The sequence below is a fragment of the Mobula hypostoma genome, chromosome 30, assembly GCF_963921235.1.
Source record: "Mobula hypostoma chromosome 30, sMobHyp1.1, whole genome shotgun sequence".
NCBI classification, from domain to species: Eukaryota; Metazoa; Chordata; class Chondrichthyes; order Myliobatiformes; family Myliobatidae; genus Mobula; species Mobula hypostoma.
In genome coordinates this window covers 13,208,975-13,235,863 of record NC_086126.1, presented here as the reverse complement: position 1 = coordinate 13,235,863, position 26,889 = coordinate 13,208,975, and the positions used below count along the sequence as shown (strand labels likewise).

Below are 26,889 nucleotides of genomic sequence, written 5' to 3'. Positions count from 1 at the left end.
GAACCAAGTGAAACCAGAGGCCGAAGGAGACGGCCCGTGCAGGGGTTAGAGGACTGTGTACCTGCCTGGGTGGGGCACGTTTGGATATTGTTGCTTTGCCCCATGTTGTGCTCTGTGTTGTCCTGCCGAGCATCGTGGGCATGCGATGTTGGCACCGGAGTCCGTGGCGACATTTGCGGGCTGCCCCCAGCACACCCTTGCTGATTTGATTTGATGCAAACAACATATTTGACTTGCAACACGCACGCAAAATGCCGGAGGAACTCACCAGGTCAGGTGGCAACTATGGAAAAATGTAAACAGTCGACGTTTCGGACAGCCCTGATGAAGGGTCTTGGCCCAAAACGTCGACTGTTTACTCTTTTCCTAAAATGCTGCCTGACCTGCTGAGTTCCTCCAGCATTCTGTATGCATTGCTCTGGATTTCCAGCATCTGCAGATTCTCTCATGTTTGTGACCCGTTTGACTATATGTTTCGATGTACATGTGACAAATCTTTCTCATATTTAACCAGCATCCTAGAGTTTGTTGTTTGTTGGTGCAAACGATGTATTTTGCTGTTTGTTTCAATGTTTATGTGATAAATACAATCTGTGTTCACTTTATTTGGTACTTTCCTCTGTACCTAACAAAGTGGCCACTGAGAATATGTTCGTGGTCTTCTGCTGCTGTAGGCCGTCCACTTCAGGGTTCGACATGTTGTGTGTTCAGAGATGCTCTTCTGCTCACCACTGTTGTAACGTGTGGTTATCTGAGTTTACTGTCGCCTTCCTGTCAGCTTGAACCAGTCTGGCTGTTCACCTCTGACCTCTCCCATTAACAAGGCGTTTTCGCCCACAGATCTGCTGCTCACTGGATCTTTTTTTGTTTCTTGCTTCGTTCTCTGTAAACTCCAGAGACCGCTGTGCGTGAAAATCCCGGGGATCAGCAGTTTCTGAGATACTCAAACCGCCCCGTCTGGCACCAACAATCATGCCGGGGTCAAAGTCACTTAGATCACATTTTCTCCCCATTCTGATTGGTCTGAACACCAACTGAACCTCTTGACCATGTTTGCATGCTTTTATGCATTGAGTTGCTGCCACGTGTTAGCCTGATTAGACATTTGCATTAACGAGCGGATGTTTTTAATATGGTGGCGGCTGAGGGTAAACCGAAATCTAGTGAATGAAATTTCTATCTTGTTTAAATGCAGAAGCAGCTGCTCTGTAAGCGTGCATTGATTACAAAGTTTTTTGAGTTGCTAACGCACTTTCTGATACTCCCTAATGGTTACTTGAGATCATATTTTTGTCTTTTGAATCGCAGAACTTGAATACCAATGAATGCACAATCTGTGAAGCCCTTTGTTCTGCAACGATTCACAGCCCGTTGACCTTGCACGTTCACTTTCGCTCTGCTGTGAGGCTCCTTCCCCTTTTGATTTGCAGGGCTGACTTCTGTCACGTAGCGTTCCTGTGTGACAGGTGGTATTCTCCGAGGCACTCAAAGGCTCCTAGCTTTGCCGAGTTTAATACTAGCAGATCTTCTTTTTTTAAACTGATAAGAAACTTGATTATCATGTTTACAAAGTTGAGAAGTATTTTTGCATCTAAACTTTGTGGATAAATCACACGCACTATTCTAGGCTACTCTCTAATAGTGTTGCGTCTAGTGACCTTGCATTCCTTCTGGGTAGCCTCCAACCTGATGGCATGAATATTGATTTCTCTTTCCGATAGACAAATTCCAGCTTCCTCTTTGTCCCACTCTTCTCACCTGCCTCTTACTTCCCCCCGGGTCCCTTCCTCCTTCCCTCTCTCCTCTGGTCCACTCTCCTCTCTGATCAGATTCCTTCCTCTCCAGCCCTTGACCTCTCCCGTCCACCTGGCTTCACCTCTCACCTTCCAGCTATCCCCTTCCGCTCCCAACACCTTCTTATTCTGGCATCTTCCCCCTTCCCTCTCAGTCCTGACGAAGGTTCTGGGCTCGAAACGTCGACTATCTATTCATTCCTATAGACGCTGCCTGAACTGCTGTTCCTCCAGCATTTTGTGTGTGTTGCTGCGGACTCTCTCTTGTTTACACTATAATGTATGAGAGGGAATGTCATTTGTTATAATGAATAATTAGTGCCAGATTCCTTCCGTTCCATTCGTTATCCATGCATTTCCATCATATACAATCTCATTCAATGTATAGCGCAGAAACCACTCTCCCCTCCATAGACTCTGTCTACACTTCTCGCCTCAGTAAAGCAGTCAGGATAATCGAGGTCTTGACCCACCCCGGACATACTCTCTCCTTACCTCCTCTCTCATTGAGCAGAAGGTACAAAAACCCGAGCACACGTACCTCTGGGCTCAAGGGCGGCTTCTGTCACAGCGTTCCCAGCCTCTTGGACGATAAGATGGACTCTTGACCTCACAGTCTACCCAGTTATCGCTTGAGGTCCTATGCCCCTGAAACTCCGAGGCAGAAGCACTAGTTACTGCACGACTGCGCTGGCCTACTTACACGAGGCATGCGCATTTTATTGCAAGCTTCCATGGCAACCTTGGCTGTGGGTCTGGCAGGGTGAATGGGGCCTACAGTCCCGATGACGTTGTGCATTGGCTATCCTGTCAGCTTGCAGAGCAGCAGTACAATATTTTTAAAATATTAATCCTTTCCAAACGGAAGTCATTAGTGGTTCAATATAGCTTCATTAAGAAAAGGTAGTTTCCTGTGCTCGACACAAGCCAGTTGTGAGACTTGATGCAAAGCCCACAGCTGCAGTTGGGGGTAAACTTGAACTATACTGGCCAAAGTTAAAATGCCTTTCTCTTTCTCTCATCCTGTCTGTCAGAAGTAGACTGTTTATCTCGATCGTTCACTCCTGGGCAATGAACCTTCCTCATTCAAGGCCTAGAGTGGCATTACTCCAACCAACCCTCCGACTCCCTTCCCAACCAACCGTCCGACTCCCTTCCCTTGCCAAAACCTTCCCCTCCCCCCGTGTGCCCGTTCCCCTTGATGGTGGCTCCTTTGGAGAGGGATGGTCAATGCTTCGGGACGGAGACCCCGTCGCAGGGTTTCAAACCGAGACCCCAACAGTTCCTCTTGCCCGACCCGCTGAGTTCCTTCAGCGGATCGTTTAGCGGCTTAAAGTAAAGCAACCTGGCCCAGAATGTCTGGAATGTTAAAGGAGAGAAAAAAAAAATCAGTGTTGAATAATCACAACCTTCAGAAAATAGAACACTACAGCACAGTACAGGCCCTTCGGCCCACAGAGTTGTGCTGACCCTTTTAACTTTAAAATCAATCTAACCCTTCCCGCCCACGTTGCTCTCCATTTGCTTTCAATCATGAGCCTACCTAAGAATCTCCTAAATGCCCCTATCTCCATCCCTGGCAGGGCGTTCTGTGTAAAGAAATTACCTCTAACATCCCCTCCTGTACTTCCCTTCAATCACCTTAAAATTTTGACTCTTGCCTCAGCCGCTTCCCCGTTGGGAAAAAGGCACTGGCTGTCCATTTGTTCGATGCCCCTTCTCATCTTGTACACCTCTGTCAACTTTCCTGTCTTCCTCTTCTGCTTCTTAAGATATTTTTAATTAATGCTGCATTATTTTTAAGTACCAAGTAACACACGCACAAAATGCTGGAGGAACTTAGCAGGCCAGGCAGCATCCGTAAGAGTGAAACAAGCAGTGGACGTTTCAGGCCGAGACTCTTCTTCAGGACTGAGAAGGAAGGGTGGGGGGAGATGCCAGAATAAAAGGGGGGAGGAGAGGGAGGCTAGCTGGACGGTGATGGGTGAAGCCAGGTGGGTGGGAAAGGTCAAAGGCTGGAGAGGAAGGGATCTGATCGGAGAGGAGAGTGGACCAGAGGAGAAGGGGAAGGGGAAGAGAAGCCAGGGGGAACTAATAAACAGCTGAGAAGAGGGAAAAGGTCAGATAGGAGAATAGAGAAGGGGTGAGTGGGATTTTGGTTACCGGAAGGAGAAATTGATGTTCATACCATCAGGTTGGAGGGTACTCAGGTGGAATATAAGGTGACCTCATTTTGGAGCAGGAGGATGACATGTCAGAATGGGAATTGTAATTAAGATGTTTGGCCATTGGGAAGTCCTGCTTGTGGCGGATGGAGCTGTGGTTATTTTTATTTTTAATTAATTTTGAACAATATTTGTCTTACTATTAGACTGGATGGTTAGAGTGGCTGGTGTATTTGATTCAGAAAATTCTTGGTGAATTGAAGATGTGCATCGATTCTCACAAGTTGATGAAAGAGAATTGCCTCCTGTGAAGGCATGGGAGCAGCCGGTGCATATCACAAGTCCTGGCTATTTCGCCAGGCAGACAACCTCTAGAGGGTATTGATAATGACTGCGGTCACCCATCTTGTAAGGGCACTGAACACACAAAATGCTGAAGGAACTCAGCAGGCCAGGCAGCATCTATGAAAAAGAGTAAACAGTCGACGTTTCGGGCAGAGACCCTTCATGAAGTCCTGATGAAGGGTCTCGGCCCGAAACGTTGAGCGTCTGCTCTTTTCCACAGATGCTGCCTGGCCTGCTGAGTTCCTCCAGCGTTTTGTGTGTGTTGCTTGAATTTCCAGTATCCGCAGATTTTCTGGATTTTCTTGACACTGGCCCAGAAGGCAATGGCAAACCACTTTGGCAGAAGAAATTGCCAAGAACAGTCATGGTCATGGAAAGACCATGATCGCCCACGTCATACTTCACGATGCATAACGAGCGAACTTCAACAAGTTATAGATTCAAATATCGCTCCAGAGATTTGATAAGAAAAATATCAAAGGTAATGCGTCAATGGAGGACCGAGGGAAGGGTTATACTGCTCTTGTTCTATTTACTAAATGTTACTTTTATTTGCCAGGTTGACAGAAAATCTCTCGGGGTTAAAACTCTGGGAGATGCTGCTGGGTGCCCAGATGTTAGCCTGCAAGTGTTGCCAAAGGTGCAGAGTGTCCTCCCGGAGGTTCTCCACCGCGTTGCACAGGTACGTAACGGTCAAACGGCTTCATCACACTCGCAGGGGCTTGCATGAGCAAAGGGGTATGGGTTTCTGGTTCAAGTTCATTGTCACTCAGCCTTACACGTAGACACGGCTAAGCGAGACAACTTTCCTCTGGGATCAAGGTGTAAGGCAGAGTACATATTGTCACATACAGCACATAAAACAAAGAGGCAGGGCCTCTGTCGGTCAGGGTCAACCATGGATGTAATATCATAGCTCTCTAGATATGCAAAACCAGGCAATACGATGTGGCGAGCAAGCTGTTGCCCATGTAGCAAGCTCCCCCCACCCCCCAGTGCATCTGATGAGCCCAAAGGAACGCCAGAGACCGATACGGTTTGGTACCAGCGGCATCGCAGGAGTTGCCAGTCAGTGTTGAACTCAACGTAGGACTGCCTTAGGGGCGCCAGCTCCAGATTTTTCCCTCGGGATTCACTCCCGAAGCCTTCCCCACGAGCGGGTACAGCCGCAAGGCAGCGGAGGTTTGAGATCAGAGTTTTCCCCCCTCCCAGATGAGCTGCCAGCCACGGGCTGACGAGCGCCATCTGCCCGAAGCGACTAGTCTTAAGCCACCGGTAACCCGCCTTTGACGCTTCTCCTGGCAGTAGAAACGGTTCCGCCGGGCTGAGTAGGTAAGCCACATGTGAAGTCCAGGAGCTGTTGTCAGAGGCTATTGGGAACTTTCAATAGGTAGTGAGGGCTTATCCCCATTACCTCCCCGAGCTCTAACAATCTTAAGGAACCGCATAAAATAATATTAACCCAATAATATTAGCAAATAATAAAAACAGTTCTAGATATATAAGTTGACATAAAGTGTATATACAACATATAGTTAAATATACAACTATATTATAAGCAGGATTATCGAAAGAATGTTGAGGGTTTGGAGAGTGTGCAGAAGAGGTTTGCAAGGATGCTGCCTGGTGTAGAGGGCGTGTGCTTTCATGAGAGGCTGGACAAACTTGGGTTATTTTCTCTGGAGCGCTGGAGGCCGAGGGGAGATCTGACAGAGGTTTTCAAGATTGAGGGGCATAGATAGAGTGGACAGAGAGTATATTATACTTTATACTTTACACTTACACGTACAATCATCACAATGATATTTGATTCTGCACTTCCCGCTCCCTGGAGTACAAATCGATAGTAAATATTAAAAATTTAAATTATAAATCATAAATAGAAAATAGAAAATGGAAAGTAAAGTAGTGCAAAAAAAACGAGAGGCAGGTCTGGATATTTGGAGGGTACGGCCCAGATCCGGGTCAGGATCCATTCAGCAGTCTTATTGCAGTTGGAAAGAAGCTGTTCCCAAATCTGGGTGTACGAGTCTTCAAGCTCCTGAGCCTTCTCCCAGAGGGAAGAGGGACAAAAAGTGTGTTGGCTGGGTGGGTCGTGTCCTTGATTATCCTGGCAGCACTGCTCCGACAGTGTGCGGTGTAAAGTGAGTCCAAGGATAGAAGATTGGTTCGTGTGATGTGCTGTGCCGTGTTCACGATCTTCTGGTCTTGGACAGGACAACTTCCATACCAGGTTGTGATGCACCCTAGGAGAATGCTTTCTACAGTGCATCTATAAAAATTAGTGAGGGTTTTAGGGGGCAGGCCTAATTTCTTTAATTTTCTCAGGAAGTAAAGGCGCTGGTGGGCTTTCTTGGCAGTGGACTCTGCTTGGTTGGACCAAGTCAGGTCATTTGTGATATTGACCCCGAGGACCTTAAAGCTTTTGACCTGTTCCACTTGCGCACCACCGATGTAAATTGAGTCGTGAGATCCGCTACTCCTTCTGAAGTCAACAACCAATTCCTTCGTCTTGCTGACGTTGAGGGATAGGTTATTGTCTTCGCACCATGCCACCAGGTTCTTAATTTCCTCCCTGTACTCAAACTCATCAATACCCGAGATACGGCCTACAATTGTTGTGTCATCAGCAAACTTATATATTGAGTTCGATGGAAACTTGGCTACACAATCATGGGTGTACAGTGAGTACAGCAGGGGGCTGAGTACACAGCCTTGTGGGGCACCAGTGCTCAGAGTGATTGTAGAGGAGAGCTTGTCCCCTATTTTTACAGCCTAGGTCCTGTCTGTGAGGAAGTTGAAGATCCAGCTGCAGATCTGAGTGCTAAGGCCCAGGTTCCGGAGCTTAGGAATCAGTTTATCAGTATACTTTTCCCAGGATTGAAATGTCTCATACCAGAGGGCATGCCTTTAAGATTGGAAGGTGTGATTTTAAAGGAGGTGTGAGAGGCAGGGTTTTTTTTTGCTTAGAGAGTAGGAGGTGCCTGGATTGGTGGTAGAGGCAGATACATTAGGGACTTTTAAGAAACGTGCAGGTAGGCACGGTGTGTGGGCCATGGCAGTCAAAGCTCAAACTGGGCATGGCACCTGATGATGATGTAAATAGGCACATGAATGAGAGGGAAAATGGAGTGATATGGACAGTTTTAGGCATAAGGGATTAGTTCAGTTGGCCATTTGCTTACTAATTAATTTGGTCCAGCATGACATTGTGGGCCGAAGGACCTGTTCCCATGCTGTACTGTTAAAGAGCCCTAGAGTTATGGAGCACACAGCACAGAAACAGGCCCTTCGCCCCATCCAGTCTGTGCTGGACCATCGATCTGCACCCAGACCCGTCCATGTACCTAACCAAATACCTCCTAACTGCCGAAATCGACCCCGCATCCTCCACCTGCGCTGGCAGCTCGCCACCCTCTGAGCGAAGAAGTTCACCCCCATGTTCCCCTTCAACATTTCACCTTTCACCCTTAGCCCATGACCTCTAGTTCTTGTCTCACCTAACCTCAGTGGAAGAAGCCTGCTTGTATTTACCTGAGCTATACCCCTCATAATCTTGTTTACCTCTGTCAAATCTTCTACACTCCACCGAATGAAGTCCAAACCTATTCAATCCTTCCGTGCAACTCAGGTTTTCCGTGTTCTATAATGCTACTGGCACTGTTATAAGTAATGCGTACTGGGTGGTAGCAGGGTGTTTCGAGGTCTCACAGCCTAGGGGAGAAAGCTATTATCCAGCCTGACGGTCCTTGTTCCTATACCTCGACTCTTTCTGCCTGTCGGTAGGAGGTCAAGGAGGTTGAGGGACGGATGGAAAGGGTTTCATATCACGGCTCTTGAACTCAATCCTCCACCTAGTAAAAGGTCAACACGTCAGATGCCTTCTTAACCACTCTATCGACTTGCACGGCAACTTTGAGGGATTTACGGACGTGGACCCCAATATCCCTCTGCTCCTCCACAATGCTCAGAATCCTGCCTTCAGGTTCAACCTTCCTCTGAGCAGACCTTTCAGAGCTCCCACTCTGTCTTTCATCTGCTGATTTCCTCATTCAGGTTGACGGGTTTTTTACTTGGCGCAGGTTGGAAGGGTTGAGGATGATGGGCAAGGTGACGCATCATGATCGGACTGAGTGGCGGAGAGGAGTTTGTTCCTCCTTTTCTGTCTGGCTCTGCAATTATGTTGCATTGGAATAGTGGTTGGTTATTTGACCCCGTTCTCCATCTTAAGGCTGATTTATATTTGTGCGTCAACTCGATGCTGTAACCTACGCAAGTGGCCTACGCGCGTTGTGAGCATTTATGCTTGTGCGTTGGTGTGTCTGCCTCGCTCTGCAATTCGCACACATCGCGCACGCGCACACGCACACACCTGCCCACGCAAGGCTTCGTGGTCATGGTAGTCTTTCTTGGGGTAAACAGGTCTAAAGGTAGCATCTCTTTTCGTAAAGTGAAATGTGTCCTCCATAATTTTGGAGGTCTGTAAAGCTTTATGGAAAGCATTGCAGCCAGAGTTCCTTCCCTGCCCTTCAGTCGGCCAATGGGAAGTTATTGCAGCGTAGGAGGAAATGCGATGCTACCAAGCGGACCAATCACAGTTGCGGTCTGCGTTGCTGCGACACGCAGTTACATTTTGGGAGAGGTGTGCGTCAGGCTACGGTGTAGGGATCCGCGTAGGCTATGCGTAGGGTTTGCAGCAACGCTGTACCTATGGTGTTGAGTTAACGCACAAGTATAAATCAACCTTTACCCCTGACTTGCCCTTACTTTATCAGTTATAAACAGGACTGGGGCCAGCTGACTTTTCTCAATTGCCCCAGCAGCTGCAACCTGAACAGAGTGGTGGGGCAATTCCTCCCACACATCCTGTGATGACTTGGTGTGTGTAGTGGCAACAAGCTTTGTGGTTGTCGGATTGGACTGTATAATTGTTACTTTCCTTGTAGTTTAACTCTCTTATGCTTACTTGTATTTTAATACAATTAAGGTTAAAGGTACATTTATTGTCAAAGTGTGCATGCAGCATTCAACTCTGAGATCTGTCTTCTCCAGAAAGCCACGAAACAAAGAAAACTATGGGGGCTGTTCAAGGGCAAATGTCAACCTCCACCTGCACAGATAAAAAAATAATTGTGTAAACGGCAACAAGAACATTAACCCTCACCATGCGCAAAAAAAGAAATCGTGGTCAACGCCCACAAGAATATCAAACTTCCCCACGCGCCAAAAAAAATCAAATTGCGCAAACCGCAGCAAGGACATCAACCACCGCATCCCATGCACAAAAACAAATCGTGTAAACCTATTTACTATATGTGTAATTATACAAACCCCATTTCCAGAAAAGTTGGGATAGTTTCCAAAATGCAATAAAAACAAAAATCTGTGATATGTTAATTCATGTGAACTTTTATTTAACTGACAAAAGTACAAAGAAAAGATTTTCTATAGTTTTACTGACCAACTTAATTGTATTTTGTAAACATACACAAGTTTAGAATTTGATGGCTGCAACACACTCAACAGAACTTGGGACAGAGGCATGTTTACCATTGTGTTACATCACCTTTCCTTTTAATAACACTTTTTAGTCGTTTTGGAACTGAGGATACTAATTGTAGTAGGTTTGCAATTGGAAATTTTGTCCATTCTTGCTTGATATAAGACTTCAGCTGCTGAACAGTCCGTGGTCTCCGTTGTCCGATTCTCCTCTTCATGATGCGCCATACATTTTCAATAGGAGATAGATCTGGACTGGCAGCAGGCCAGTCAGGCATACGCACTCTGTGTCTACAAAGCCACGCTGTTGTAGCCCGTGCAGAATGTGGTCTGGTATTGTCCTGCTGAAATAAGCGTGGACGTCCCGGGAAGAGACGTCGCCTTGATGGCAATATATGTCTCTCTAAAATCCTAATATACGCCTCAGAGTCATTGGTACCTTCAGATACATGCAACTCCCCCATGCCGTGGACACTGATGCACCCCCCCATACCATCACAGATGCTGGCTTTTGCACCTTTCACTGATAATAATCTGGATGGTCGTTTTCATCTTTGGCACAGAGAACTCTTCGCCCATTTTTTCCGAAAACTAGCTGAAATGTGGACTCATCTGACCACAGCACACGGTTCCACAGTCTTTCGGTCCATCTGAGATGAGCTCGGGCCCAGAGAACACGCTGGCGTTTCTGCATAGAGTTGATGTATGGCTTCCTCCTTGCGTAATACAGTTTCAAGTTGCATTTCTGGATGCAGCGACGGACTGTGTTGAGTGACAATGGTTTTCGGAAGTAATCCCGAGCCCAGGTGGCTATAATTGTCACAGTAGCATGACTTAGGCAGTACCGCCTGAGGGCTCGAAGATCACGCGCATTCAACAGTGGTTTCCGACCTTGCCCTTTACGCACTGAGATGTCTCTGAATTCTCTGAATCTTTTCACAATATTATGTAGTGTAGATGTTGAAAAATCTAAATTCTCTGCAATCTTGCATTGAGAAATGTTCCTTTTGAACTGACTAACAATTCTCTCATGAATTTTGGCACAAAGGGGTGAGCCACGACCCATCCTTGCTTGCAAAGACTGAGCCTTTGATGGACGCTACTTTTATACCCAGTCGTGATACTTCACCTGCTACCAATTAGCCTGCTTACTGTGGAGTCTTCCAAACCGGTGTTACTTGAATATTCTGTGCACTTTCCAATCTTATTTTAACTCTGTCCCAACTTTTGATGAGTGTGTTGCAGCCATCAAATTCTAAATTTGTGTATATTTACAAAATACAATTAAGTTGGTCAGTGAAACTATTGAAAATCTTTTCTTTGTACTTTTGTCAGTTAAATAAAGGTTCACGTGAATTAACATATCACAGATTTTTGTTTTTATTCCATTTTGGAAAATATCCCAACTTTTCTGGAAATGGGGTTTGTGGTATAGGGACAATATACAAGTAATATTACCTATCTGCTGCAATTGTTCAGTGTGTTTTTTTAGTGGTTGCATTTGCCTTTTTATCATTTTGGAAACTTTCAATGGCAGGGTATCGCCACTGAAAGGACCGAGATATATCAGCTAGTTGACCGACGTTGCAGCAACAGCCTGCACTCAGTGCCAGTAAGACCACAAGAGTTGATTGTGGACTTCAGAAAGGGCAAGAGGAGGGGACACACACCAGTCCTCACAGAAGTGGAGAGAGTGAGCAGTTTCAAGTTCCCGGGTGTCAACATCTCTGAGGACCCAACCCAGCTACAGAGCAGGCATGACAGCGGCTATATGTCACCAAAAGCATTTGCAAGTTTTCTACAGATGTACTGTGGAGAGCATTCAGACTGGCTGCATCACCGTCTGCTGCGATGGGATAGGGTGGGCCACTGCACAGGATTGAAATAAGCTGCAGAGTGTTCAAAATCAGGTTTAATACCACCAGCGCTTGTTGTGAAATTTGTTAACTTTGCGGCAGCAGTAGGATGCAATACATAATAGAAAAACCTGTGAATTACAGTGTGTGTGTGTGTGTGTGTATATATATACACACATACATACATACATACATACATACATACATACACATACACACCCACACTTATATATACTCATTTAACTATTTAACGATGCTGAGGATGTTCTACGAGTCTGTGGTGGCCAGTGCGATCATGTTTGCTGGTTGTGTGCTGGGGCAGCAGACACCAACAGAATCAACAAACTCATTCGTAAGGCCAGTGATGTTGTGGGGATGGAACTGGACTCTCTGACGGTGGTATCTGAAAAGAGGATGCTGTCCAAGTTGCATGCCATCTTGGACAATGTCTCCCATCCACTACATAATGTACTGGGTGGGCACAGGAGTACATTCAGCCAGAGACTCATTCCTCCGAGATGCAACACAGAGCATCATAGGAAGTCATTCCTGCCTGTGGCCATCAAACTTTACAACTCCTCCCTTGGAGGGTCAGACACCCTGAGCCAATAGGCTGGTCCTGGACTTATTTCTTGGCATAATTTACATATTACTATTTAATTATTAATGGTTTTATTACTATTTAATTATGGTGCAACTGTAACGAAAACCAATTTCCCGCAGGATCAATATAGTATGACTATGAAAAAAATAGAAATTTAAAACAATGTAGTGAGGTAACATTCATGGGATAGCAGAGGGGAAGAAGCTGTTCCTGAATCGCTGTAAACTCATAGTCAGCTCCATCATGGCCTGGACACCTTCAGGGAGAGGTGCCTCAAAAAAGCCGACGTCCATCATTAAGGACCCCCACCACCCAGGACATGCCCTCAGGAAGGAGGTACAGGAGCCTGAAGGCACTCACTCATAGTCATAGTCACAGTCATACTTTATTGATCCCGGGGGAAATTGGTTTTCGTTACAGTTGCTCCATAAATAATAAATAGTAAAAAAGACCATAAATAGTTAAATAGTAATATGTAAATTATGCCAGGAAATAAGTCCAGGACCAGCCTATTGGCTCAGGGTGTCTGACCCTCCAAGGGAGGAGTTGTAAAGTTTGATGGCCACAGGCAGGAATGACTTCTTATGACGCTCTGTGTTGCATCTCGGTGGAATGAGTCTCTGGCTGAATGTACTCCTGTGCCCACCCAGTACATTATGTAGTGGATGGGAGACATTGTCCAAGATGGCATGCAACTTGGACAGCATCCTCTTTTCAGACACCACCGTCAGAGAGTCCAGTTCCATCCCCACAACATCACTGGCCTTATGAATGAGTTTGTTGATTCTGTTGGTGTCTGCTACCCTCAGCCTGCTGCCCCAGCTCACAACAGCAAACGTGATCGCACTGGCCACCACAGACTCGTAGACCATCCTCAGCATCATCTGGCAGATGTTAAAGGACCTCAGTCTCCTCAGGAAATAGAGACGGCTCTGACCCTTCTTGCAGACAGCCTCAGTGTTCTTTGACCAGTCCCGTTTATTGTCAGTTCTTATCCCCAGGTATTTGTAATCCTCCACCATGTCCACACTGACCCCCTGGATGGAAACAGGGGTCACTGCTCAACGATTCAGGAACAGCTTCTTCCTCTCTGCCGTCTGATTTCTGAATGGACATGAACACTACCTCACTACTTTTTTTTACTTGCACTATTCATTTAACTATTTAATGTATATACTTACTGTAATTTTTTTTTTGTCATTATATATTGACACATTATATATTGCATGACACATGCTGGTGATATTAAATCTGATTCTGATTACTTGAGTGGGGGCTGTCTTAGTGGTTAATTTAAGCAGTGGAATATGTGCCGTCACCAGTCTGGAATTACAGGACCAAACCTCATTGATTTGTTCTCTGCTCTTTGTTCTTCTCGCCATTAGCATCTGGTATAAGAGGACCAGACTGTGGTGGTTTGGGTTTCTTATTCTATTCTATCCCCTGGCAGTAGGCTTTCTTCTGTCTTCCTTCCCCCTGTTTCCTTTGTTCTTGCAAAGCTCAGTATAAAACCATCGTAAGCAACAAGTTTCATGCCTCGTTCTTGACCATTGAACCTTTGACTGCAGAAACATCAGGATCACACATGGCTGCCTGTGTCAAATACCAGAGTTTTAATACTGGAGAACTGAAAAAGGGCGGTTGGAAAAGGCAAGATCTGATTTTCGAAATCTTTTTCCCCTGCACAACAGAGGAGTACTACAACTGTTCCGTGCCAATATTCTCCCTCCCCGAGAACTGAGAACGCCCTGGTCCCTCGAGTCTGCACTGTCACTCACTAGCCTCATATTGTGACCCTCCCATCCACATGCGCTGACTCCAAGTCCCCCGTGTAGAAACACACGTCCACGCTTATTATTTATCACTTTTGTTCGTGTTGGCAGCTTTCTGCAGGAGATAGCTCCAAGCACTTGCCATCCTTTCCTGTGACGAAATGTTTCCTCGCCACTTCTAACCACCCTGGCCTTGATTAAAAGATTTCGTCCCCCTTGTCCTGGACTCCTCCCAACAGCAAAAAATACTTCTTCTCTCTACCCTTTCCTTTCAGAATCCTAAAAGCTCAGTCCACTTAGCCTTGAGCCTTCTATGTTCCAGGAATACTGCTGATAGATTTATGCTGCAGAATCTTTGTCCCTCGAAGACATCGTTGACGTTCTGATGAAGATCAGGCTGCCCTTGGAGCACCGTGAACAGTTCTGGGCCCCGTATTTAAGAGAGGACATGCTAATGTTGGAGAAGCTCCTGAGGATGGTCATGAGAGGGATCCCAGGAATAAAAGGGTTAACCATGAGGAACGTTTAATGGCTCCAAGCCTGTACTCACTGCAGTTTAGAAGAATGAAATGGGATCTCATTGAAATGGGTGCATGGAATGCACTGCCGGCAGATACAGTAGGGTCTTTTAAGAGCCTCTTAGATAGGTACATGGAGCTTAGAAAAATAGAGGGCTATGCGGAAGGGAAATTCTAGGCAGTCTCTACCGTAGGTTACATGGTTGGCACAAATATCTATGTTCTATGAAACCTGTCGAATATTGAAAAGCCTGGATAGAGTGGATGTGGAGAGGATGTGTCCTATAGTGGCAGTCAAAGCACATCCCGTTAGAACGGAGATGAGGAGGTGGTACTTGTGGTGAATCTTAATTCTTGGCCACAACCTCGCTATAAGGTTTGGAGGCTTTCCTGCCTCAATGACCCAGAGAGCTGTGTCGGCTGGACTCAGGGCTTTGTGCTTTGGCTCTTGGTAGGGTCACCCATGCCAAAGAGGTCAAAGGGTAGAGGCCAGACTAAGAGTGGCCACACCGGTCCTCCAGGTTCAGGGCCAACAACCCTGACTGGTCGAACAAGATGAAGAACCCATCTACATCTGAGTGCGATGGTATTCCTGAGACTCCACCCGGGACCTGCCTGACTGACGGCAGTGAAAGCCGAGCTGCTGACACAGCGAAAGAAGCCCTGGACACGCCAAAGGTGTTGGACCTTCATTGCTGACCTAAACGCCAGCGGGGTAACGGTCAGTAACTAAATAACAGATGGCCGTGGAGACCAAGACAATTGGGTACATTTAAAGTGGAGGTGGATGGGCTCTTGATTAGGAAGGGTGTCAGAGGTTACGGGGAGGAGGCAGGATAAATTAGCAGATTCAATGGGCTGAATGGCCTAATTCTGTTCCTATGTCTTATGATCTTCCGGAAATTGTATTGGCTCACACTTCATAGGTAACAACCATTCTCTTTAATAACCAGTTTTGTTTAAGGCTGTGGGGCAATGAACCAGTCATAGCTACATCTGGCCCTGTTTGCCATAATGTTTCATCTTTCAGGAATGATCATTAAGTAGTTAATCAGGACATTTAGCCAAACCTCAGTCACCGTTGACTGAGAATGGTGACATTCTCAGCAGCTGGCCTGATTGAGACAAGCCAACTTCACATTGACCAGGAATCAGAGCTGGAGCCTCGAATCTACAGTCTGTGTATATATATATTCCGCTGTTTCTATGACAACTATGTTTACTATTTTATGAGAAATTTGAAAGAGTGTAGTTAATTGTTATGGAATTATAACGTTCATAACTTCCACCTAGATACAAGAAAGTGCCAGTCAACATTATGATCTCTTTGCAGAGCAAGCAGGCCACTATCTCCCAGATAAGACCATAAGATCATAAGATTTAAGAGCAGAAGTAGGCCATTCAGCCCATCTAGTGTGCCCCACCATTCAATCATGGCTGATCCAATTCTTCCAGTCATCCACACTTCCTTACCTTCACCCCATACCTTTTGATGCCCTGGCTAATCAAGAACCTATCTATCTCTGCCTTAAATACACCCAATGACTTGGCACAGTCGCTCACGGCAACAAATTCCACAGATTTACCACCCTCTGACTAAAGTAATTCCTCCGCATCTCTGTTCTAAATGGACGTCCTTCAATCCTGAAGTCGTGCCCTCTTGTCCTGGACTCCCCTACCATGGGAAATAACTTTGCCATATCTAATCTGTTCAGGCCTTTTAACATTTGGAATGTTTCTATGAGATCCCCTTCCCCCCATTCTTTTGAACTCCAGGGAATACAGCCCCAGAGCTGCCAGATGTTCCTCATACGGTAACCCTTTCATTGCTCGTAAATCTTCTCCGAACCCGCTCCAATGTCAGTATATCCTTTGTAAAATAAGGAGCCCAAAACTGCACACAGTACTCCAAGTGCCTCATAGAGCCTCAACATCACATCCCTGCTCTTATATTCTAGACCATCTGCTGTGAAACCAGTAAAAGATGCTCAAGGAAAGCCAACATTTATGGTTCTAGGTTAATTTCATCAAAGTCAAAGTAAACTTGTTATCAGTGGCATCTCCTGGACTAAGTGTATGTTGGTGGCCTTCTGCTGCTGTAACCCATCCACTTCACGGTTCGACATGTTGTGCATCTGAAATGCTCTCCTGCACACCACCGTTGTAACGCGTGGTGATTTGAGTCACTGTCGCCTTCCAGTCAACTTCAACCAGTCTGGCCCTTCTCCTCTGACGTCTCTCATTAACAAGGCATTTTTGCCCACAGAACTGCCGTTCACTGCTTTTTGTCTCTCGCAACCATTCTCTGCGAACTCTAGAGACTGTTGTGCGTGAAAATCCCAGGAGATCAGCACTTCCCAAGATGCTCAAACCACCCCATCTGGCACCAACAATCGTTCCACGGTCAAAGTCACTTAGATCACATTTCTTCCCCCATTCTGGTGTTTGTTGCTTGTATCGACAAACAGGTGTACCTAATAAAGTGGCCATGTCTCCATATACTACCTGAGATTCATTTTCTTGCAGGTATTTACAGGTAAATAAAGAAATACAATAAAATTTATGAAGGACTATAAATAAACAAAGACTAACAATCAACCCAGGAAGTCAAATTGCACAAAAGTAAATAATTCTGAGAACATGAGTTGTAGAGTTCTTGGAAGTAGGTTGTGGAATCAGTTCAGAGTTGAGGTGAGCGAAGTTATCCATATTGGTTCAGGAGCCTGGTGGTTGAAGGGTGCAGTAATAACTGTTCCTGAACCTGGTGGTGTGGGACCCAAGTTCGGTACCTCCTGCTCGATGGCTGCAACAAAAGGGGAGCAGGGCCTGGATTGTGGGGGTTTCTTGATGATGGGCGCTGCTTTCTTGTGTCAGCGCTTCTTGTCGAGGTGCTCAGTGATGGGGAGCGCTCTGCCTCTGATGGACTGCGCTGTATCCACTGCTCTTTCCTTCATGTCTCGAGGTTCATGAGGTTAATTCCGGGAACGAAGGGGTTAACATATGAGGAGTTTTGGGCCTGTACTCACTGGAATTTAGAAGAACGGGGGGGGGGGAGGATCTCATTGAAACCTACAGAATGTATGATGAGGTAGGTTTTCAAAGCTTGCAGAGAGATTTAGGACAGTTAGAAGAGTGGGCTGAAAGATGGCAGATGGAGTTTAATGCTGAAAAATGTGAGGTGCTACATTTTGGTAGAACTAATCAAAATAGGACATACATGGTAAATGGTAGGGCATTAGAGAATGCTTTAGAACAGAGGGATCTAGGAATAATGGTGCATAGTTCCCTGAAGATGGAATCTCGTGTGAATAGGGTGGTGAAGAAAGCTCTTGGATTGCTGGCCTTTATTAATCAGAGCATTGAGTATAGGAGTTGGGATGTACTGTTGAATTTGTATAAGGCATTGGTAAGGCCAAATCTGGAGTATTGTGTACAGTTCTGGTCACCAAAGGATGTCAATAAAATTGAGAGAGTACAGAGGAGGTTTACTAAAATGTTGCCTGGGTTTCATCTCCTAAGTTACAGAGAAAGGTTGAACAAGTTAGGTCTTTATTCTTTGGAGCGTAGAAAGCTGAGGGAGGACTTGATAGAGGTGTTTAAAATTATGAGGGGGATTGATAGAGTTGACGTGGTTAGACTTTTTCCATTGAGAGTGGGGAAGATTCAAACAAGAGGGCATGGGTTGAGAGTTAAAGGACAAAAGTTTAGGGGTAACATGAGGGGGAACTTCTTTACTCAGAGAGTGGTAGCTGTGTGGAACGAGCTTCCAGCAGAAGTGGTTGAGGCAGGTTCAATGTTGTCGTTTAAAGTTAAATTGGAGAGCTATATGGGCAGGAAAGGAATGGAGGGTTATGGGCTGAGTGTAGGTCGGTTGGAATAGGATAGGGTAACAGTTCGGCATGGACTAGAAGGGCCGAGATGGCCTGTTTCTGTGCTGTAATTGTTATATGGTTATATAATGTTGAAAGGACTAGATAGGGTGGATGTTTCCTATGGTAGGGGTATCCAGAACTGGAGGGGAGGGCACAACCTCAAAATTAGAACAGAGGTAAGGAGGAATTGTTTTAGCTAGAGAGTAGTAAATCTGTGGAATGCTCTGCCACAGACTACAGGGGAGTTCAAGTCCGTGGGTATCTTTAAGGCGTAAGTTGATCGCTTGCTGATCGGTCTATGTGGTTGAGTGGGATCCGCGATCAGCCATGATGAAATGGCAGAGCAGACTCGATGGGCTGAATGGCCTAATTCTGCTCCTATGTCTTATGGCCTTATGGAGATAACAGAAATTCTTCAGATAGAAATAATCCAGTTAATAGGTAACACAATTAAAATAATTATATTATAATGATTATATTAGTCTGAGTTAAAAGGTGAGCGGAGGGGAGGGAGAAACACAAGGTGATAGGTGATACTGGGCGGGAGAGGGGTGAAGTAAGGAGCTGGGGAGTTGATTGGTGAAAGGGGTACAGGGCTGGAGAAGAAGTCGTCTAACAAGAGTGCACAGAAGGCCATGGAAGAAAGAAAGGCGGAATGGTGAAGGAGAGGACGGGGCCATTACTGGAAGTTCGAGAAATTGATGCTTTATGGACATTAGTAGATAAGCTGTCTGCAGAGATAGAGACAATCTGATTAAGAAGGGGGAGGGAGGTGTCAGAAATAGACCAGGTAAATTTGAGGGCAGGGTGGAAGTTGGAGGTTTATAGACCTTGATAGAGTTCACCTGTCAACTTGTTCTCCACCGCCCCATCACCCCCACCCCCCCCCCAGCCTTTTAACTCTACTCCTCATCTGCTGAAGGGTTTCGGCCCAAAACATCGACTGTACTCTTTCCTCCAGCATTTTGTGTGTGCTTGGATTTCCAGCATCTGCAGATTTTCTCTTGTCTGTAATTGGATTAAAACTATGATTTTAGTCTCACATTAATTCAACTAATTCCTTATTAGAAGTATTAAAAACAACTGATTCCAACAGAAAGTATTTTGACTCTGCTATGTGTGTTACTGACTGTTACACTGCTGGCGTTTAGGGCAGCAATGAAGGTCTTCCACCTCTGGTGGTGTTCAGGGCTTCCTTCATCGGGTCAGTAGCTTCCTCTCGGTTTTCACTACCATCAGTCACATAAATCCTGGGTGGAGACTCAGGAATACCGTCACACTCAGATTTAGGAGGGTTCTTCCTTGCTGTTTCCATAACAATTTTGTTTGACCAGTCAGGGTTGTTAGTCCTGAGCTGAACCCCCTGAACCTGGAGGACCAGAGGACCACTCTTAGTCTGACCTCTACCCTTTGAACTGTTTAGTTTGGGTGACCCTACCAAGGGCCAGACCATGAAGCCCTGGCTGTCCGGGTCATTGAGGCACAGAAGCCTCCAAACCATGACAAGGTTGTAGTCCTCTCGGAGGATGCTATCATGACAGAAGGATAAATTTAGTAGGATTGGATTGAGGGATCAGAGGTCGAGGGAGTGAACAATTTCAAGTTCCTGGGTGTCAGGATCTCTCGAGGCCTAACCTGGTCACAACATATTGGTGAAGCCGTAAAGGAGTCAGGTTAGCAGCTCTATTTCATGAGGAGTTTGAGGAGACTTGCCACGTCACCTAAAACACTCTGCCGTGGAAAGAATTCTGACAGGCCTCATCACCGTCCAGTATGGGGGGAGGGTGGCTACTGCACAGGATCGAAGTAAGCTGCAGAAGACTGTAAAATTAGTCAGCTCCATCACGGGCACCAGCCTCCACAGTATCCAAGGTATCTTGAAGGAGCTGTGTCTCAGGAAGGTGGCATCCATTATTAAGGACCCCCTTCACCCAGAGCATGCCTTGTTCTCATTGTGGTACAGAATCCTAAAGATAAAGACTCGGCAATTCAGGAACAGCTTCCCCCTCTCTGCCATCCGATTTCTAAATTGATGTTGACCTTATGAACACTACCTCACTTCTTTTTAATTACTTCTGCCTTTGCACTATTTTAAAATGTAACTATTTAATACACATACATATACTTAAATTCATTTTTTTCTTTACTTATCTTGCATTGTACTGCTGCTGCAAAGCAAACAAGTTTCACGACATATACCAGTGATGTTAAACCTGATTCTGACTGGCGTCCTTGGCGTAGTCATTTCTGAAGTCCCTGACATTTGAGTTGAATTGAATTAAATTAAATTGACTTTATTACTTACATCCTTCATACACATGAGGAGTAAATGTCTTTACATTATGTCTCAGTCTAAATGCGCAATTTATAGTAATTTGTAATAAATAATATGTACAACAGGACCGTCAACAAAACATAGAAATACAATTGTATCAGTGTGAATTATCAGTCTGATGGCCTGGTGGAGGAAGCTGTCCCGGACCCCGTTGGTCCTGACTTTTACGCTGCGGTACCATTTCCCGGGTGGTAGGGGCTGGAACAGTTTGTGGTTGGGGTGACTTGGGTACCCAGTTTACACACCTGTCTTTGTAAATGTCCTGAATCGTGGGAAGTTCACATCTACAGATATGCTGGGCTGTCCGCACCACTCTCTGCAGAGTCCTGTGATTGAGGGAGGTACAGTTCCCATACCAGGCAGTGATGCAGCCAGTCAGGATGCTCTCAATTGTGCCCCTGTAGAAAGTCCTTAGGATTTGGGGGCCCATACCAAACTTCTTCAACCGTCTGACATGAAAGAGGTGCTGTTCATCACACAGCCCGTATGTACAGTCCCCATGAGATCCTCGGCGAGGAACTTAAAACTGTTCACCCTCTCAACCCCAGATCCATTGAGGTTACTGAAGATGAAGCATTTCCTTTTTTTTTCAATCTTTTTATTAATTTCACAGAATGAAAACATAACATAGCAATAATACAGATAGTAGGAGATGCATTGTTACACTTAAAATGATTAATTGTAAGACCAAATAGTATAAATTGACAAAGCTCCCAATCGTGTAGAATAACAATGAATAATACAGGGCAAAAAAAAAACTGAAGAAAAATCTTGAAAAAGAAAAAAAAAGAAGAAAAAAACCCATCCCAAAAAAAAACTAAACTGAACAGAATTAGTCAACTAAACTAAAAGACTTGGGCAATTCTATCAACTTAAAAATGGGAAAGAAGAAAACCTTAGTGTCGATGACTCCTTTCCTCTCAACCAACAGTACAGAGAAATAAAACAAGTTTGGAAATGGTCAAATTACATCAAATGAAAATGCTGAATGAATGGCCTCCAAATTTTTTCAAATTTAATGGAAGGATCATAAACCACACTTCTAATTTTTTCCAAATTCAAACACACCATAGTTTGTGAAAACCAATGAAATACAGTAGGTTAATCTCTTTCCAATTCAGCAAAATGGATCTTCTAGCCATTAAAGTAAGAAATGCAATCATCCTGCGTGCTGAAGAGGTTAAATAATTTGAATCTATCATTGGTAATCCAAAGATAGCAGTAATTGGGTGAGGTTGTAAGTCTATATTCAAAACCGTTGAAATAATGTCAAAAATATCTTTTTTATGAAGCATTTCCAATCAGCCAGTAACTCGTCTTCTGTTTTGTCCAGATTCAGTAGCACCACCTACTACGCTGTTCTTGGGATCAAACCAGATGCAACACTTGAAGAGATCAAGAAGGCTTTCCGTGAGCAGTCAAAGAAGGTAGGGAAATCTTGCGTGTTGTCTTGTGTACACTGCATGCTCCTTACGGACCATGGTGTCACATGAATCAAAGGAGATGGGATGTTATGTTGAAGTTGTATAAGACATTAGTGAGGCCTAATTTGGAGTGCTATGTGCAGTTTTGGTCGCCTACCTACAGGAAAGATGTAAATAAGTTTGAAAGAGTACAGGGAAAATTTACAAGGATGTTGCTGGGTCTGGATGACCTGAGTTATAAGGAAAGGTTGGATAGGTTAGGACTTTATCCCTTGGAACGTAGAAGATTGAGAGGAGATTTGATAGAGGTATACAAAATTGTGAGGGGTATAGATAGGATAAATGTAAGCAGGCTTTTTCCACTGAGGGTGGGTAGAACTACAAACGGATGTCATGGGTTAAGGGTGAAAGGTGAAAAGTTTAAGGGGACCGTGAGGGGAAAGTTCTTCACTCAGAGGGTGTGGTGAGAGTGTGGAACGAGCTGCCCGCACAAGCAGGCTTTTCCCACTGAGGTTGGGTGGGTCTACAACCAGAGGTCATGAGTTGAGGGTGAAGGGTGAACATGACGGGAAACTATACAATAGGAATAAGTGGATACAATAGGGTATATGGAGCTTAGAAAAATAGAGGGTTATGCGGTAGGGAAATTCTAGGCAGTTTCTGGAGTAGGTTACATGGCTGGCACAACATTGTGGGCCAATATTGACAACTTGTTGATTCTTTATTTGCAGGCGGCTATCTCAGAATGTTGTGCCAATCTTTTATCCTACCCTAAGATGAGTCTAATCCTTCCCTCCAACACAACCCTCCATTTTTCCATCATCCACGTGTGTATCTCAGAATCTCCCAAATGTTGCGAATGCATCTGCCTCTACCAGCACTCCCGACAGGGCATTCCATGCACCCGCCACTCTCTGTGTAAAGAGCCTACCTCTGACATCCCTCCAATCTCCTTAAAATTTTGCTCCATTATATTAGCCATTTCTGCCCTGGTCAAAAAAAAAGAGCATCTGGTTCTCCACTCTATCTATGCCTCTTATCATCTTGTACACTTCTGTAAGGTTCTCTCTCACGCTCCTTCGCTCCAGAGAGAAAAGCCCCAGCTCGCTCAGCCTTTCCACATAAGACCAGACCTCTAGTTCAGGCAGCACCCTGGTAATTCTCCTCAGCACCCTCTCTAAAGCTTCCTACAATGAGGCAACCAGAACTAACCACAGTACTCCAAGTGTGCTCTAACCGGGGTTTTATAGAGCTGCAACATTGCCTCATAGTTGATCACAGAATGACCACCTTTCCAACTATCTCCGCATTGGTTTGGCCTTGATTTTCCAAGATTCAAGGTTGTTTAATGTCATATCAAGCACATAATTGTTCCTCTGAAAACAAGGCAGCACAAGAAAACACACAGTAAGATAAAGAACACAATAATAATAAAACATGATAAATATAAATACATAAGATAACTTCTATACATTGATTGTATATCCATGAAGTGAGGCTGGGCGCAGGAGTGTCTGAACATAAGGTGACTCTGACAGGAAATGATGAAGTAGACGTGGTTTGGGTTGTGGCGGGTTGGGTTAATGGATGGAGGTGTTGATCAGCTGTGAGTGAATGAGGCCTCCGTCAGTCAGGGTTGACCATGGATTTTGCGTCCTAGCGGTCTAGATACGCAAGTCCGGGCAGTACGATACGGAGAGCGAGCTGTTGCCCATGTAGCAAGCTCCCCCTCTCCACGCATCTGATGAGCCCAGAGAAATAAAGTATGACTATGACTATGAAATGGCAGAGACCGATACAGTTTGGAACCAGCAGCGTTGCAGGAGTTGCCAGTCAGTGTCAAACTCAATGTAGGACTGCCTTATGGACTCCGACTCTGGATTTTTCCCTCGGGGTTTACTCCCAAAGCCTTTCCCATGAGTGGGTATAGCCACAAGGCAGCGGAGGTTTGAGATCAGAGCCGTCCTTCTCCCAGATGAGCTGCCAACCACAGCTGACGATCCCCATCTGCCCGAAGCGACTGGTTTTAAGGCGCCAGCAACCCGCCTTTACCCTTCACATGTCAGTAGAAACGGTTCAGCCGTGCTTAGCAGTGGACCAGGCCCTCATGCCACTGTAGGCTGCCTACTGCAGCTGCGTAGAGGCGGTGTAGGAGGTAGCTGGGGTCTATGCAGGATTAGAAGCTGGCCCCTCCCAGTGGCGCTGCTCTCCTGTATTCGCTCGGTGGAAAACAAGCTGGATTGCGTTCCTTTGTGGCTGCACGAGGGCGAGATGAGAAACTGCTGTGTGCTTGTTCTTGCAGAAACATGGCTCCAGGACCATATTCTATGCACCATCAATCTATGGGCAGTGATACTCAGGGACCTGGGCTGTATATATTTTTTTGTGACTATGTTTTTCTGCTATCTTAATTATATATGCTATACATGCTGTGTGTGACTGTTTTGCACCTTGGCCGTTGAGGAACGTTGTTTTGTTTCATGTACACGGTTGAATGTCAGTTAAACTTGAGCTTGAACTGGCGTCGTCTTCTGCTGCTGTAGCCCATCCACATCGAAGTTTGACTTGTTGTCCATTCAAAGATGCTCTTCTGCACACCGCTGTTGTAACGTGTGGTTATTTGAGTTACTGTTCAGTTTGAACCAGTCTGGCCATTCTCCACTGACCTCTCTCATTAACAAGGCATCTTTGCCCACAGAACTGCTACTCACTGGATTTTTTTTGTTTCTTTCACCATTCTCTGGAGACCATCGTGGGTGAAAATCCCAGGAGATCAGCAGTTTCTGAGATGTTCAAACCACCCAATCTGGCACCAACATTCCACAGTCAAAGTCACTTAGATCACATTTCTTCCCCCATTCTGATATTTGGTCTGAATAACAACTGAACTTCTTGACCATAAGACATTGGAGTAGAATTAGGCCATTCGGCCCATCGCGTCTGCTACGCCATTTAATCATGGCTGACCCTTTTTTACTCTTCTCAGCCCCACTCCCCGGGTCTTCCTGTAACCTTTGATGCTGTGTCCAATTGAGCTCTGCCTTAAATACACCTAATAACCTGGCCTCCACCCTCCACAGCTGCCTGTGGTAATAAATTCCACAAATTCACCACCCTCTGGTTAAAGAAATTCCTCTGCATCCCTGTTTTATATGGACGCCTCTCTATCTTGAGGCTGTGCCCTCTTGTCCTAGACTCCCCCACCATGGGAAACATCCTTTCCACATCTACTCTGTCTACTCTGTCTAGGCCTTTCAACATTCAAAAGGTTTGAATGAGATCCCCCTCATCCTTCTAAATTCCAGAGAGTACAGATCCAGAGCTATCAAACGTTCCTCGTATGATAACCTTTTCATGCCCGGCATCACACTTGTGAACCTCCTCTGAACATCTTTTCTTAGACGAGGAGCCCAGAACTGGTCTCACCAGTGCCTTATAAAGTCTCAGCATCACATCTCTGCTCTTGAATTCTAGACCTCTTGAAATGAAGGCAAACATTGCATTTGCCTTCCTCACCACCGACTCGATCTGCAAGTTAGCCTTTAGGATGTCCTGCACAAGGACTCCCAAGTCCCTTTGAAGATTCAAAGATTCAAGATTCAAAAAATTTTATTGTCATTCTAACCGTACATCAGCTCTGCAGGGCAGAATGAGACCGTTTCCCAGGAGCAGTGCAATCATAACATAACAAACGCAACACTAAATAATAAACATAACAGCTGCATGTCAGTTAAAATCAAGTTGTAGGTGTCCAGTGCAAGTTAGAAATGTCCAAAGCAGAGTCAGGTGGAGCAGCTATTTAGCAGTCTGACTGCCTGTGGGAGGAAGCTGTTTAGTAGCCTTGTGGTTTTAGTTTTGATGCTCCTGTAACGTTTGCCTGATGGCAGATGAGCAAACAGTTCATGGAGAGGGTGTGAGGGGTCTTTAATTATGTACCGTGTCTTCTGGAGGCATCGACTCTGAAAGAGGTCTTGGACAGAAGGTAGGGAGACCCCAATAACCTTCTCTGCTCCCCTAACCACCCTCTGCAAGGCTTTTTGACAAGACAGCACTGCAGCTGGAGTACCAGGTTGTGATGCAAAAGGTCAGCACACTCTCAACCACGCCTCTGTAGAATGTAGTTAAGATGTTAGTGGGGAGTGATGCTTGTTTAAGCTTCCTCAGAAAGTGCAATCTCTGCTGGGCCAGTTTCACAATCCCAGTGGTGTTCCTGGACCAGGTGAGGTTGTCCGAGATCAGCACCCCAAGGAACTTGATGTTTTCCACTCTCTCCACTGTGGAGTTGCTGATGCTGAGGGGTGTGTGCTCAGGCTGAGACCGTCTGAAATCGACGATCATCTCCTTGGTTTTGGTGACATTAAGCATCAAGTTGTTATCACTGCACCAGCTCTCTAGGTGTTTGACCTCCTCCCTGTACATTGTTTCATCATTCTTGCTAATGAGCCCCACCACTGTGGTATAATGATCAGGTTCTCCTTGAATCTGGCTGCACCTCAGATTTTTGGATTTTCTCCCCCATTTAGAAAAATAGTCTGCACATTTGTTTCTTCTACCAAAGTGCATGACCATGCCCATGTCTGCATGCTTTTTTGCATTGAGTTGCTGCTGCATGATTGGCTGATTAGATGCTTGTATTAACGAGTGGGTGTACTGTACCTAAAAAAAAAAAGTGGCCACTGGGTGTATTTTACTGTGTGATAGGTGAC

At 45.4% G+C, this 26,889-nt stretch overlaps 1 protein-coding gene across 3 annotated transcripts in view; it reads left to right on the top strand.

Annotated features, from left to right (window-relative positions):
• dnajc4 (DnaJ (Hsp40) homolog, subfamily C, member 4) overlaps window positions 1–26,889 on the top strand; it is a 274,824-nt gene that overhangs the window by 10,431 nt on the left and 237,504 nt on the right. For all 3 annotated transcript variants that reach the window (XM_063036118.1, XM_063036121.1, XM_063036120.1), the window contains exons 2-3: window positions 4,863–4,985; window positions 22,093–22,186. In XM_063036118.1, the coding sequence (XP_062892188.1) occupies window positions 4,863–4,985; window positions 22,093–22,186 (217 nt within the window). The remainder of the gene's footprint in view (window positions 1–4,862; window positions 4,986–22,092; window positions 22,187–26,889) is intronic.